Source organism: Gallinula chloropus, assembly GCF_964237585.1.
Source record: "Gallinula chloropus genome assembly, chromosome: 1".
NCBI classification, from domain to species: Eukaryota; Metazoa; Chordata; class Aves; order Gruiformes; family Rallidae; genus Gallinula; species Gallinula chloropus.
Window position 1 is genome coordinate 30,391,440 of NC_140085.1, and position 16,451 is coordinate 30,407,890.

Consider the following 16,451-nt stretch of genomic DNA (forward strand, 5'->3'; position numbering starts at 1 on the left):
CTACATTCTGTTGGATTTTTTATTAAAAAAAGCAAGCTTGAGGAAATGGCAGTGCATTTCTGCATCTAAGGACTCTTGAGGGTCTTTCTGTAAGAGTTTACTTGACATGTTCCTCAGGGAACAATTAATGACTGTCCCATATACGTCAGAGCCGTAGCATGTGTGATTGCTGAGCAGCTGCTGGAAAAGAATCATTGATTTTTTGTGAATTAAAAAAAAGGCACATAGAGAGTAGAGGAAAGCAAGAATAAAGTGTTGGGCATTTGGGAGTGATGGAGGGTTCAATCTGATCACTTTAAACTGATTTACTGTAAATATTCAAAGTCAGAGATTTCAGATTTTTTTCTAGTTCTCAACATTCTTCCTCAACTTCACTAAAGTAGATCTCTGTGATCCACCCAGCAGCTGGTCCAGTCTTTGGATATTGGTACTGGAAATTGCACTTCAGTTTTAGAAGATATTTTTCCTATTATAAGGGCTATAAAAGGATATCCAGGTGTCATATGGTCTGATCGTAATGAGGCTTACTGGTCTGAAAATATAATCTGGGCATCCCATTCTTCTAATTAACATTATGGTTTCTTGATTAGTTGGAGCATGAAGCACACAGGTACTGGGTATAAAAAATAGGGTTACAGAAGGAGAGAGGAGGTAAATAATGGGGTGTACTGACAAGAACTGAATGGACTGAAGAAAACTCCTTCCTGAGGGAGAGATTGCTCTACTCCCTAAGTGTGGGTTTCTGAGATTTTGTATGAAGGGAACAAAGAGAGATGTGAGGAACAGGAGAGCACGCTTGTTTTTACCAAGACAAATTATTTCTGTGAAGTAGTGGCTTCTGGTTTGACAAGAGTGAGACACATTTATATCTGCGATTGCATTGCTACAGAAGCATTAAAACTTTGCACTGGGAGAACTGCAAGGTTGGAGGAGCTGTGCATTTATTTCCTGCTCTGAACCAGTGCAGGCTTGCTTTTTTTTTTTTAACTGCTTTCAGTCAAAGAATCACAACAACAGAGAAGGTTACATGAACCTGCTATATATGGTTTTAAGGTGAAAAAATTGTTAGCCTCAGGACAGCTAATAGGGAAGGAGCTTGGCAAGAGGCAAATTAGTGTGAGATGGTAAGGTATCCACTTTGTCACTCACATCATTGCTAGAAGGTACAGCAGCATCCCAGCAAGGTCAATAGCACTCTTGTGGAACTGTGTGTTTCAGTGGGTTCAGCTGGCTCTTTAAGGTCAAAATCCATTTTGACATCCTTCCTCCTTGTCTGGCTCTTCTAAGCTGCTGAAAAGAATTATTTGTACCTTGTGTTGCCATGACTTCTGAAAAAAATTAGCACCCAAAACCTTCCAGTTAGAGAAATCAGCAGCTGCAGAGCCCAGACAGCAGCGGCAGAGCTCACTGTTCCTCCAAGCTCACAGTGTCGCTGCACATCCCAGCCTTACAGAAGGCTTTGGGGAAGGGAAAAAAAAAGGCATAAACTAGTAAAGGTTGTTCTCCTGTGGATTTACTCTCATTACTAATTGGAACCTATGAGTGGAGCTTTTCCCTTTTTAGGGCCTTCCTAGATACTGTTTAACATGTAGATCCTCTGCTGCCTAATACAAGCAGCTCACTCTTTTGCTTCCCCACCATGGCAAACCTAAAGAGGTTTGGTGTCCTCTACCACCCACTGGTTCTTGAACTGGGTTTAACAAGCTATGAGGATAGGTAAGGTTTAGCAGATACATTTACACGGACTTAAAAGAAACACATGTAACGTGATCGCTTTATCAGCCAATAAAATACTTATTTTCAACTTTAAAAATGATTTGTGATTATCTTTTGAGGTGAGGGAGGGTGGTGATACTTCTATTTTTATCCAAAAGTTTTTATATATCGTATTTACACATCATAAAAGTGTATTCAGAATAAAAACCCCTTGTTGCCAGTGATTTAAGCTGTCAGATAGAAAGGGTGTGCTGCTATCTAGCTGGAGAAATGTATTAGCATGCAGAAAGCAATGCAGCTTCCTCTGGGAGATTTTAATCAAGCCTCTTGTACTGATTGAGATGCAGTGCTCAAAAGTGAGAAAAATTATTAACAGAATCAAAAATCTAGAGCGTTTTTCATGCAAACATTCATCAGTATATCTTATGTAATTACATAGCCAATAAATCAACGTAGTGTGTAAGTGCTTCAGTCACGGTATAAATATCTTAATGACTGAAACATCTTCACACATGAATAATTTATACCTGTATGATTCATTTTTCATATCCATGCTTTGCTTCAACACGATAAACTAATCCTTCTCTGTCAGGGAATGTGTGCTTGATTATTGCCTTCTGATTTCTCTTCCTTGTGTTTATTTTCCACAGTTAGACACACTCCATTTCTTCTCTTCTGGTTCCTCTAATGTAGTTACCTTACTTATTCATCCTGTCTGCCTTGGTTTGCCTTCCCAATGCATTTCAACAGGCACCTGGGAAATAACGCTAAGGCATAAGCTGATCATGTGTTTCTCAAGGAACTTGAGAAAGGAGCAATGTCTTGAAAGATTTACTCATTCTCAGCAGATATTTGCATTTGCTTGCCTCTCCTCAAGGCACTCGTTACAGAAAGAAATTGCAATAGCCCAAAGTTGAGCTTGGCCATTTTCTAGATTGATGGGAGTTCAAACCCTTTCTCATAATACTGATAACAAGCATGGGTTGAGTCCTCTTCCTGTATGTTTGTAAACGCGAGTTTGTAGCTCCAGAAACTGCTGGAATATTCAAGAAGAAAAGAATTGTTTCTTAGTGCAGGAATGGGAACTGGGAATTCTTAAATTCTGCTCTGCTTTACGTGCTTTTATGGCTGTATGCAAGTCACTGCATGCATCCTGACTTACTTAGACCCCTAAACAAGGCAACTCAGACAGGAGTTTGATTGTGATAACCTCCTTCTTAAGTCACTAGAGAAAATGGGTGGCTGCTGAGGTCAGTTCATCCAGCGTTAGCGCCTGAAGCTCCAGGCAGGAATGCTACTGCATGGGCTCTCTTCTTTTGGATCACAATTTGAAATTTGTTTCAGATTTCTGGAGCAGCTTGTTTGGGTAGTGCCTGTGGAAGTTCAGCTTTTGAAATGTTAGCCTCAGTTGGGCACAAAAATTAATCGATCAGCACTTTCAAAACTACTCAATCTCCCCTTCAAACCCTCGGGTTTCCAACTGGAAAACACAAAGACAACAGGAATGTAAAAATAATTTCAACTTTTGGGGGGAGAGTTCTATAATTAAGTTCTATGCTTTACTGGTGTTGTATGTTATTCAATCCAAGCACTATTTTTTGCTCCCTTTCTCTATCCAGTTTACCTACATTACTCAACTAGGAAGAGCACCTCAGCTGAGAGTTAGTCAAGCTCTCAATCAATGTCTTGCATTGTCATACAGCCTGTTAGTTTTGTACAGTAATACACCATTCCACAGCCTTTCTCTTCTATGTCAGAATTACATTTTTGGACTAATTTTCTAGATTTAAGGCTGACTAGAATATCATATATCTACCTTCTCCATTAGTTGAAACCCTGCTGTTGTTCTTTTACAGCTTCAGTCTCAGGGACTTCTGAAAGACATCACGGTTGGACAGTTTCTTAGTACTCTTATAGCAGGCTCCAGTACTCCATGTCTTCTGTCTGCTAGTAGGACATTTGGTGACTCTGCTCCAGCATAAGTCTTTGTTTATTTATTTTTCCTTATTGTGACTGTAAGCACTTTCAAAGGCTTCGATGTCACTCTCTTTGTCTCAGTCTTTATGTCCTTAAAGGACACCTGTGTTTACCGTACATTACTCCACCAAGGTCAGTTGTTGATCAGTGGCTATTGGTGAGCAGGAGTTCTCAGGCAGTGTCCAGAATGTACTTCAGCCTTATCGCTGCCTGCATTGTTTTGGCATTTAGGAAGTAGCCCGCTGTCTTTTTCTCTGTGTGTCCTGTCTAGCACTTGTCTCTCCAGGGCACAGTTCCTCACCACAGTCGTCAATCATGACTACTGCTGCCTCCTATTTTTCTGCTTTCTTTTTTCAGTGACGGTCATTTACTAACTGTGCCCTGTTGCAAGTCAGTACTTTATCCGTGACAGGATATTAGAAGAATCTTCTGAACCTCCTCACATGCATTTTGCTTTAACTCCTACTATTTCTGGCTGCCTCCTGTGATTTCTCCATTTTCTCCTAAATTGTCCTTTGTTTTTGTGTGGGATTTCTGGTAGAACCTTTTCTTCACCTTCTTTGATTATCATAGCTGTTTTCTGCAGACCTTCCCCTTCTTTGCTGAAAATTCATTTAGCATCCTTCTCTAACTTACTCACCAATTCACTTTTTTTCTGATAATTTTCTACTTCTTTATTATTTCTTTTTCTTCAGCTTGCCTGTTTTAAATTCCAGATCATTTTTAGCTTCAGTTGTTCAGGAGAGGGATTCTCTAACACATCCTGGTTCCCTAACCTGGTCCATCTCTGATTCTGACAGAAGCTTCTCAACATCCCCAACTTAGAAACTTCCTCTTGCTTTTATCACATACCTTTAAGACCTGATTCTTGACACCTAACCTGATGCTGTTCCAGAATTTCATTGTGTGTGGCATGTTGTCTGGTTAGAGAACTAGAACCATGGAGATTTTGGGAGTGGGAGGGGTGGGGTGTGGAATATGAAAATGGCAAAAAATACCACATTGGTACAATACTTACAATTTTTTTGTCTAATTTTAACAGATTCGGTAGCAACAGCATCTGGGCCACTGCTGGTTGAAGTTGCCAAAACTCCCGGTGCTGCTCTTGGGGTTGCACTATCTACCTCGATGTGCTGCAACAAACAGGTCATTGTCATAGACAAAATCAAATCTGCGAGTATTGCAGACAGGTGAGTGTGACACAGGGCTGACACTGCAGGTCCATACAGCCATTTTACTTCTGCCTTCGTTTGGTTTGGTTGTTCCTTTTTTTGATAAAATTGACTGAACCTGGTGCTCTCAAGGTTGCAGGTCTTAAAATTAACACTTTGGCAGGTCATTGTTCCATACTGCCAAGCTTAAGACTTCCAGGACACCATTAGCTTTAGCTTATTTGCTTCCTCCAGTATTCAGTGATATAAGCCAGCCCCCATGTAATAGGTGACTGTCTGCTTGCACTGTGCAACACAACACAGGAGTTTAGAGGACTGCTCTGACTATGAAATGTAATGCTGTGGCAGAGATTAGCGTTTAGAAAAAAATAAATAACCCATTGGAATTCTTACAGTAAGCCCACAGTATGGAACAGCTGTCAAGGGAAGTAAGTTTTGAGGCTTTGCAACCTTGAAGTGTTCTCTTAGAATATATCACTCATTCTTATGGCACAGTGAAATGGGACTCCTTATGTCTGGATTTTTTTATTGATATTTTAGAATATGACTGAGGTATTAAGAAGACTGGCTTCTGTATTTCAAAGTTATTTTGCTGTGATTTTTCCACTTCATTTAAACCTTTGACTAAAACCATTTAAACCATTATAAAGACAAGGTAGTTATTTTTCCCCAGTGGTCTAAACCTCTGTAACAGAGCGGTGGGATCTTTTCTGGGGTGCGTGTGTGTGTGTGTGTGTGTGTGTATGTCTTGATACATATACAGTATTTTTCTATATACATACCTCTATCTAAAATTTCCTTAAATATTACGTTTCAGCAGCAAATTCCTCCCGCATGTCCCCAGCCACCCTACCTTGTAACTCCTCTTTGACAATGGTGCTTTTGGTAGCACCCACTTGTAGCAGTGAGTCTACAGCTCCTCTGTGGGCTTTTCCCTACAGTAGAAACTTTGAGAGTGACGGCCATTGATCCAGGGGTGTTCTCCAGTTCAATGGTGCAGGATGCTTTAATTTTCTCCCTCTGTTTTTTCCCATTTCGCAGGGGGTAACCAATTAAAGGAGCTGTCCACTTGACTGGTACGTCGGGATGCTGACTGCTGTGTTTGCATTTCTCAACTCATCCAGTAGCCAGTCTCTTGAGTGCAGCGAGATTTAGCAGATAGCCCCCTCCCCACCCCACTCCTCAAGTCACCATGCTAGCCCTGGTTTCATTATTTGTTTGACTACTGCATAATTTCATCGTCATTTACAGCTTTTGTACTAATTAATGTTTGAACTATGACTCAAAAAATGATGAACTGGGTGCTTGTGTGAGGGATATGTGACCGAGTTAACTGAGTCTCCTTAAGCTCTTCTCATTTTATTCTGCTGCCATTCTCACATATTTTTATAGTCAGCTACCCCATTCCAGTTCTGTGAGTGATGTCTTGGCTTATACTGTATTAACTGAATTGTTTTTAAGGTTTGTACTAATAGATATAAAGTCTGACCAGTGACAGTGCCTCCAAAACACAAATCTCTCGAAAAAAGAGAACACGTTCATAGTTGTCATGACCAGTTTGAAGGCAGTAAAACTCCTTTCCCAAGCAAAGAGCATACCTGATCATACCGAGTTTCCCCCCCTTTTGTGTAGATGTGGTGCATTACATGTAGGAGACCATATTCTGTCCATTGATGGCACCAGCATGGAGTACTGTACGCTGGCAGAAGCAACGCAGTTTTTGGCTAACGCGGCGGATAATGTCAAACTTGAGATCCTTCCTCACCACCAAACGCGGCTAGCGCTGAAAGGCCCGGAGCACGGTAAGTGCATCCATAGCAACAAATGCCCCTTGCTTTTTTGGTATTTTACTTTGCCTACCCTTGCTGAATGTCCAAGAAAGCTTTTGTGACAGTTCTGTCCATAAATGTTCTTTCAGCTCCCCAGGTTATGCTTCTGCAGTTTCTGAGAAGGTCTCTGTTTTCTCAGCCTTAATGTAGCCTCTGAGATTCCAGTGGGTAGAGGGAGGAATGTTTTTCAGAGAAATGGCTCTGCACACTTGCAAATGTACGTGAAGATACCTGCTGATTCTTCTGTTGCAGTCACCAGATTGGGGGCGGGGGGTGGGGAACAAGATACTTCAGTAAATGAATCTCTAAATTGCTTTTTAAATTTAGAAGGGGGAGGAAGGACCACAGCCAGCTTCTTTTTCCGCATATTGACTTGATGGTCTGTTATAACCACTTCGTTAATAAAACCTGTTCTTCCCCGAAAATACCTCAACCCTCTCTGCCCTGCACCTCCCTGCCCTGTATTTTCTCTTCTTAATGGCATTATAATTTAATGCCATCATCTTTTAAAGTACTTCTGAGATTGCTTCATGGGTTCATTGTCAGTGTGTATGAAAAGGGTTTGTTGGGAAACAGTACCCTAGATCCCAGCCCTTTTTCACTGTGATATTTATTTCATACCAAATTACTTGAAGAGAATGACTTTCCATTTTCAAATCAAATATATATAAAATGTCTTAGTATTTGAAGATGGGGACTGCCTGTTTGTCTTCTAACTAATCCTGAGAAAGTGGCTAATTCACAGTATTCGTAAATGCAGCCTAAAACATCGTGTGTTGATGGACATCAAGGAAGTAGTCAGGGTTATCAGACACACAGAATAGGTACCTGTGTTGCAGCACAAACCAGCTATACCATTTTCTGAGCTTGTAGCACTATGCTTCTGCCTCCTTTAGACCAAGACAAGATTTCTGAGGCAGAGAAATACCAGTGAAGGTGAATGTTCTTGAACATCTATCTAAGATCCAGGCTGCTGCTGCATAAGCAACGCCCTAGTCAGTTTGTCAGTGGTGAACACTGAACTGAGGAGACACTACTCTCTCCTAGATCAGTAAGAACAAAAAGTAACCCTTGTGATACCATGTTCTTCCATCATTCAACTGTACCTCCTTCCCGTTTCTACTTAAGCTAGTTAGTGGGGCAAGGGAGCAGGGAGTGGTACTGCAGAAGCAGAATGAGATAGAGACCAAATTTTGCAATATATCCCCATTCTTTTCACTTACAACACTGTGTTGCAAACAGATCTTTCTTCTTTTTTTTGAAGCAAAGATGTCACACAATCAATTTCTGGCTGGTTAAAAAACCTTTGATGAATGTTTCTTTTGGGAAGATGAATACCACAGATTTGTGTAGATGATAGTGTTACTTGAAGCAGTTGGCTATTAACTACCACTTAAAACGAATTGATGATGTCAATGTGACAGCCACCTTGACTCTTTCTAGAAGCATAGAAAAACCCATGCTCTTGCCATGCCAGAGTTAAGAACTGGTCATTACAAAATGGTACCAAGGGGGACCTGCAAAAGCTACGTGAAAATATCTTTTGGGGAGAAATCTCTCCAAGGTAATTAAGTTGCTTTCTTAAGCAAGGCAGAATAACTAGGATGTTTACAGCCCTTCCCAGGCCCTCACCAGGTGATGCTACTCCAGTATCATGACCAATTCAAGATGTAACGTGCTTTATGGAAGCAAGTACCCTCTTGGAAACAACCTTTCATCATGTGTGGTAGGGCCTAGATGCTGCAGAGTTGGAAAAGCTCCCTTTATGTGTCTGCGATAAGCTGTCTCATTAGGGCTGTATATGTTGAACTCAGTTACTGGCCTTATGGGAAATGCTAGGAATTTAAAATGGGCAGGAAAGTCAGTATATAAAATAAATTGAATATTTAGCCTTAAAATAAAATGCAGAGCACTATAAAAGATCAGATTAATTTTTTTTTGCCTTTTTTTCCTTTATGCTATGCTGCTAACATTCATTTCTCTTGCTGCCCCATTAGTTTTATGTTCACTGTACACAACCCGGGGTTGGAATAGCTCAAATTACTGCTAAATTACTGTGGTTGCACACAATAGGATTTTCTTTTACAGAACTTTTGTTGAATTGGGATTATCATTCTACAAGCTGAGCAAACGGAATTTGTGTACCTTCCCACTTCATAAGACATTTTATCTCTACTCTCAGTGTGAAAATAAAACATTAAAAAAAAAGCCAAAGACAATCAGATAATTTCCTGCTGGAAGCAGTCTTTTTAATTAAACAAGGCTCCCAGCTACTTGAAAATAATGAAAATCCACCTGGCCAAATTGTTCTTATCAGATTTTAATTTTTACACCATGGTTAAAATTCAGAAATCTTGCTGTCTGTGTGCATAATCAGAGAGATGGTTACATCTGAAAAGATGTGCTGAGTCTGTAAGATACATGTGGCCATACCAGGCTACAGCAGCTGTTCCTGGGACATTTCTGGCTAACAGAGATTTTCCAGAGTCTCTGAGGTGGCTGGCACTGGGCCTCCACAGTCCCAAATGCCCCGCAACTTCATGGGGATATGGTGGGCCCTGCACTGTCCTTTTTCTCTCCCTTCCCTCATGTGTACTCCTCACTTTAGTGACAGGCAGTGTTTTTGAGTTATAGAATCATAGACTGGTTTGGGTTGGAAGAGACCTCAAAGACCACCCAGTTCCAACTAGCTCCCTGCCATGGGCTGGGGCACCCTCCACTAGACCAGGGTGCCCAAAGCCCCATCCAGCCTGGCCTTGAACACTGCCAGGGAGGGGGCAGCCACCACCTCTGTGGGCAACCTGGTCCAATGCCAGCTGAGGGTTACTGTATTCAGACAATTAACAGATCATTACCCATGTAATACGAAGAGAAACAAAAGGATAGCTTTTCATCTGGCACTGTACCGTGCTTTCTGCAGTGGCTGGCTACCCTTTTCCTCCTTATTTTGTCCCATGGAGTAAGATATGAATGCAAGGTATGGGTCCAGCGTTAACAGTCAAGATTTTTGGCTACTGGTCTGGTCCAGCTTGGTGTCATAGGTGTCTGCAGCCATTACAGATACAGCAGGTGCTAGAGAGACATAAGTAATACAGATCACGGGCCAAAGAGTGTAACTTACATTTCATATTACGAGTGAATCCCTCAGTGGTTTTAAGAAGAAAATTCAGTGAGTGGTTCCCAGTTTGAAGTGTTCCTCTGCAGTTCAGCAAGGACATGGCTATGCAGAATTCAATGATGAATAGACTGTATTTTATGAAGGGGGCTTCAATAATTTTCCTTTAATATTTGACACAACAAGTGAAATGCTTCCCGTTTTCTTGGTAAATACTGGCCTTCACTTTTGGCTTATCTCATATTCCCCATGCGTAGAATCAGCAATCAAATCTGCTCTTAAATTTCATCCAGAAAAGGATCATTTTGAAGTTTTGAAGATTAAGTTTAAAAAACCCCAAAACACCCCAAACAACAACAAAAAACCCAACATTAAATTGCACAAGCAAGTAATCAATAAGAACCCTTTTGTTTATTAACCAAGCTTCAGGACAGAGTTTTTCTGCTGCTGGCCTAGGGAAGTCATTTACTGCACTGAATAGCGTAAAGCCAACAATAGATGGTGGCAAAATTAAAATGTCAGTGCAGCAAATTGAAATGACTGGCAAGTAATTGTCTCAATTAACCTTCAGTTAATGGTCATATGTAATACCTTAGTATTTTCTAAGGAAGTTTGCATCCTAAGCTCCTAAAGCTAGAGTGAAATTACTAATCATTTTCAAAACAAATACAAGAAAAGAAAAAACATCAGAAGCATTTATTCTGAGAAAAAAAACTATTTCTGTTCCTCAAGTTAGCACCCTTAGGTGAGAAGACAAACACAGTTTATTTATTATTTTATTTTATTTTCAAATTATTTTCGGTTTTTGGACTTTTTGTTTGCTTGTGCAGTTCAGTTACTGTTCCCTCTTCTCTGGTCCTTTTGTTTTCTGATTTTCCATCATCCCTTCATGCGGGCAGTGAACGTTCAAGGAAGCGACAGGCAACTTACCTGGGATTCCTGTGCCAACAACCACAGCAGCCTCCTCACCTACCACCATTATAACACCTACCACCCTGACCATTGCAGGATGCCAGCCTTGAAATTCCAGAAAACGCCTCCTCAAAAAAGCCTTCGTAATGTTCCACGCTTTTTCCTGCTGACATATTTCTCCTTCTATTCTTCTTCCTTCTGCTCCCTCCCCTCTTCTATCACTCATACTTTTTCTCATTTCAGGCACTAAAACCTTTTCAGTTTTATGGATGCTACACTTTTTCATAGCCATGCCAAGGTTATTTCTGACATTTTACATCTTTTCCTTTCTGTAAAAAGGCAACTTTTGTAGACGGGAAAAGGCTTAAAATTCTGAATGACTCAACTCTTCTGCTATATGGTTAGACCATTAGATTTGAGTAGCCTATATAAAGCATGGGTTTTGACTGCAAAGCATTGCTTAACAAATCTTTTGTCAGAAATTACCTACTACAAACAGCGTATCTAGACATATGGAACTGCATTGGTTCTGGGAAATGTGTTGAGAAATTTAATTTAACATGCTTTGCGTAAAATAAGTGGTATACTATGAATGTGCTTTTTGTATCTGCAGTATTGTTGTTAGCTTCCAGCAGGTATTTTAATGAAATGCTGGCTGTACTTTTACCTAGGGTCACCTATGTGGTTTAATGTCTTTGCTAGTGGAAATGCACAAACCATTTCTGTGCATCATACACGTTGTTTGGTTCACTGACAAGTTACGGGCATGTGCCGCACTCTTCCCTGAAGACTGAGTGCTGTATGCCAAGTGTTTGATTTCTTACAGCAGCTTTGGTGTCTTCATCCTTCTCTCCTACCTCCATGAGTGCATACAGCCTGAGTTCCCTGAACATGGGGACCTTACCTCGCAGCCTCTACTCCACCAGCCCGCGTGGGACAATGATGAGGCGGAGGATGAAAAAGAAGGACTTCAAAAGCTCCTGTAGGTGGTAACAGCATTTGCTCAAAATGTGCAGTGAATGGGTGGAGGAGGGGGAAGATACAAGAAAGGTACAAAGTACCTTAGTTTATATATATATAAATTATTTTATATATATATACACACCAGGTAGAAGAGGGAACAATTGGAGTTTCTATTAAATGTAGGGAAATGTCAGTGTAACAGTTATTCAACAAATGATAAAATGAGGCCATGCAGCTTAACTATCTCATCAGAAATGTATAAAGCAGTGTTTTCTTCAGACAGTTCTGGAAGAGTTTGTTACACTGTTAGTGAAGTGAATTTCAGATTCCTTTTTCAACTCTTCCTGTTTTTGTCTGGGAATAGAATTCATAGCTGAACAGTCACAAACAGATTGCTGGTGAGCTCAGCCAGCTATCACATTATGGAAGGAGAAGACCTTGCCACAGTACCTCCTAGGTAGTTTTAATGTTTACATCTGCATCGTAACCTGTGCAGTCATTTTTGTGAGGAAGAGCAGCAAATAACAGTGAAGACTAAATAGCCTTCTGACCACCCTCTGGGATTCAAAGCATGGATTTCCTTTGAGTCAGGGCGGATATATTTCAGGCTGTTTCGCTCTGCATATTGCTAAGTATTCACTGGGCCAGAGAGAGTACAGCTGTGTCAGTGTGCTGTTTCCCAGACTCCAAGTAAGCGAGGGCCACCTTTTGGCTTGTCCATCTTTGTGTGATCCTCAGCAGCTCAGTTCCTCCAGAGCAGGGAAGTGGGAACTGCTCAGCAAATCATCTGCTCTGGCTAATAATGCTCACATGTCCACTCCGGAAAAACTGAGCTGCTGCACATCACAGTGCTGCTGCCCTATATCAAAGACTTCCGTGGTCGTAGCAAAATCAGAACAAACCAGCAGCTTCCACCTAAGATAAGTCACTACAGAGTTGTGATGAAGCATCTGAGAGAGGGACTGATGTTTTGCTTTCTTTCTGTTTTTAGTTGCTTGCTTGTTCTTATTTCTTTTGTAAAGCAAGGATTTTTACATAACATTTGCCTGTAAGTGCATTTCTCATTTTTAATCTGGTCAGACATTTTTCACAACTCATCTGTTGACATGTTAGCTTCTCCTGCATTCTTTTGGTCACGAGGAGATAGCGTGTCCATCCATGCTATAGTATCAGTAGGGGTCCAGCTTTTACGTGTCCTAATGTGCACACGAGAAACAGTAGTAATGTTACACTAGTAGTAATTGATTTGAATAGTAAAATAATGCTGGATGCAAAAAATAGTTCTTCGATGGTGCTATATTACAGCTGTTCCATTCAACAAAGGACCGTTAATCCTGAAAGCTAATCCTATTATGGATCCTGGAGACAGCCATTACTTTTAATGTAATATTTTTCAGGTATTTTTCTTCCAAGGAAGCCTTGCCCTGCAATTTGCTGTCCTGCAAAGGCTGGAAACAAGGCCAGTGACGAGATTTACGTGGGACAGGCACATAAGCACTGCAGCCCACCTGAAAGATTGGCAACCTGAAAGAGGCAAAAGGCCCTGGGGATGAGAGGCAGCTGTGATTAAACAAATGTCCAGCTAGGAGGAGTTAGGATGAGGCTTTGTTGTAGGGTAGTTCATAGCACATTTGCATTATGAGGTCTGGGTATAGAGCATTACAAGACATGTGGAACTGACCCCATTGCTGAAGAGGTCTGTGCCTCGCTACGAGCAGCGACTACATCAGCAGCCCTGTAGCAGAGCTGGCTTTGGAGGAACTGGCTGACCAGCCAGGCTTGCTTGCCTTTTCTGTGAGCTTGCTTTTCAACCCATGCAGACTTCCTTGCTCCTGTTGCTAGGCTTATACCTGTGTTTGTGACTGCAGTATCAGCCATCTTAAGAGACCCACACTGGTCTGAATGTGAAACAAGTGACTGGTCCTGTACCCTTCCACCATCCCTCAACAGGTCTTGGCAAACCTTGCCCCTCTCCCTTTTATGGGAGACTCAAGAGAACCAGGTAGCATTGGCTACTGTCCTTACAGAAAAGGAATAGCACACTCTCTTAATTTTAGTGGGATTTTCTTTTATTTAATCCAAGTGGATAATTTGAGGGGCTTATTAATGTAATTTCTAATCTTCTAGGATGTAATTTGGGAAGAAAAGCGTGCTATAAAGTTTACATGGCAAATTATGTAGGAAAACCTGCGTAACTTGAAGGGATCATGCCAAAATTCGTAACAATGAAGTATGATGGTATAGAGGGTTACAAGACTTTTGTGGTCATGATTTTATAATTACTTGATTAGTTACACAGATTTTTTTGAACACGTGGCTGTAAAAATTGAAGGCTGTAATGTCCTTTATTTGTGCCACTTGTTTTCAATTTTTCTTCCTTCTCTGCTTTTTTGTGTTTGTTTATTTGTTTTAAAGAATGGTATTCATTGCAGAAATAATTACATTCTTATGTGGTTAAAGTTTAGAATCTGAAGTATTTTGTAATAGGTCCACATTAGTACTTGAAAGTGAGACACAATTGTATACCAACTTACAGCCCTTACTTGGACTGCATAGCTGGTAGATATCAGAGAGGATCTTCGATGTGCATGAGAGCTGTTTACTCAGCCCAAGTTAGCTCTTACCAGGAGGAACAGCAAACACTTTGCAGTTTCTGAAGGGTTAAAGTGGGAGAACATAGGCATAATGGTCCACGTACATACCTTCAAATACATCTTACTCCGCTTCTTGTACAGTTGCAGAAATAGCAGTGGAAAATACCTAACCTTCAAATTCAAGATTATTATTTACGTAGCTGCAGAGCATGTAGTAAGCCAGCCCCCAGGACTAAAAGTCGGATGAGAACTACCCAAGTATGCCAAAATGTACCCTTAGCAATAGCAGCCAGGGTTCACTGGAACTACATGTACATCCATGTGTCCCTTTTGAAACAATAAGGCTGCTTCCCAACCTGTAAAACTTCAAATCCATCAAGCACCCCACAAAATGGCAGTGCTTCTTGTTGCAGTTGTTGGGTAACAAGCCCCAATATGCTCTAAGGCGTGATTTTGGGTCCCACAAGAGGCTGAGGAGATAATTATTGCTACATGATTTGGAAAGGCTCTTTTCACCTCTGCTTTTTTGTTTCTGTCTGGTTTCCTGTGGGAGTGGGAGGAGTTCCCAGTTGTCACTTTTAACTAAATTTCCTAATGTGAATTAAAACCTTAGCTATCCTAGAAGTTGAAATAAATGTTTAGATTTCTGGTAGGGCGTTAGAAAGAGTGAGAAAGTTAGAGAGACAGCCAGATGCCTGCTGCACAGTGGGTGGCCACTTAATTGATGGGACACAAAGACGCAGCTAACAAGTAATTGTTCTATGAGCATAAAGAAAAGGAAAAATGGAACTTTGCTGATCTTGGATGCCCTAAATTTAGATATTTCTAGAAGGTACATTAGGGCATCTGGTATAAACTCTGAATTTATCTGGTTTAGTTATATTTTAGCCTTTGCAGCTAGAGAGACCTATTTCTCACATGCAGTAAATGCTAAAGCTGGTGACCATTTCTAAGAACAGATTATTAGTATTTGCATTTGGATATCAGCATGTCTTACTGAGTGCAGATAAAAGGAACAGTAAGAAGCAAGCTGTTGAGTAACTGAAATAATAATTCTTACAAAGGAAAATTAAAATGAGATATGAGTGAGTATTCACAGTAATTTAGAAAAGACAGTTTCAGAGTTAAAGGGAGCTTTGCTGGAAGAAAATAGAAACTCACAAGGATTTTGGCAAGTGAAACTTTTGCTACAGAACTGTCATTGCCAACTGTGCCACGTTAATCAGATTTGATACTATTTCAGCGCAAAATTCTAATACTTGTAACTCCAAAGTCTGGGAAATACTTATACAATTCCTGATATCTTTGTACAGCTGTGCTAATACTATCTGTAATGTAAAAAACCCTAATTTTTTCCCACATCTAAGAAAAAAAACTCCACAGTTAAACAATCCCTCAGATAAAACATGAGCTACAGTATCCCTTCAATAAACCATGAATTTGTATCTAATTCTACTGCCTACTTTATCTATTTCCACTGCAGGCAGAAATGGGTCTTGAAGGAGATTGGAGGTGGTGAGGTAATGGCATAGCTTTATAACAGGCAAGCATTCAGAATCCTTGGCTTTGGAGGATTATCGTTCCTTTACTGGTCTGAACAGGAATTTAAACACTTTAGCATTCTGTGTATTACATAACAAAAGGCAGTATTTTGTCACTGGGGGAATTCAAGCAATGATCCAGTAGACATCTAGGCAGAGACCAAAGAACCAAAGGTGCAGTCTCTTCCTTTCATAGGTAATTGTACTGAATCTTAATGTTGTTTTTATCTTGATTTGTTCCTTAGTGCGGCCTATTCAGGAGTGAGAGTAGAATAGGGAGAGGGAGTAAATCAGGAGTATAGAAGTAGCCGCCTCTGTTTCTCACAAAATGGTTCCCTTGTTCCTGTAGAGACCCCAAAGAACATTTTTTATCACAATCTCTTGAGATACACTGGTTGCAAAACCAGAGGCCTTCGTTCAACTTTCATATGCTACCCAGTTAGCCTGACAGATTGCTGACATGCAGTACACATGCACGAGAGGAAGGCGTCCTTATTTCTTGCAAGCAAGCCTGGGCCATGTGCTTTGTTCCTAGCAACAGTGTTCAGAAGGGCTCGTGGGAATCAGCCTGAACAACAGCTGGGCTTGTGCCTCCGATTTCCTTAGCCCCTGTGAAAGTTCTGCTCATCCAC

General features: G+C 40.7%; 1 protein-coding gene across 1 annotated transcript in view; it reads left to right on the forward strand.

The window, feature by feature from the left end:
• The window catches only part of GRIP1 (glutamate receptor interacting protein 1), a gene marked incomplete at both ends in the record, with an annotated part of 233,798 nt that overhangs the window by 179,011 nt on the left and 38,336 nt on the right, over positions 1–16,451 (forward strand). Inside the window, 4 exons of the mRNA XM_084269746.1 lie at positions 4,736–4,883; positions 6,498–6,667; positions 10,709–10,864; positions 11,548–11,703. Coding sequence (XP_084125872.1) covers positions 4,736–4,883; positions 6,498–6,667; positions 10,709–10,864; positions 11,548–11,703 — 630 coding nt within the window. The remainder of the gene's footprint in view (positions 1–4,735; positions 4,884–6,497; positions 6,668–10,708; positions 10,865–11,547; positions 11,704–16,451) is intronic.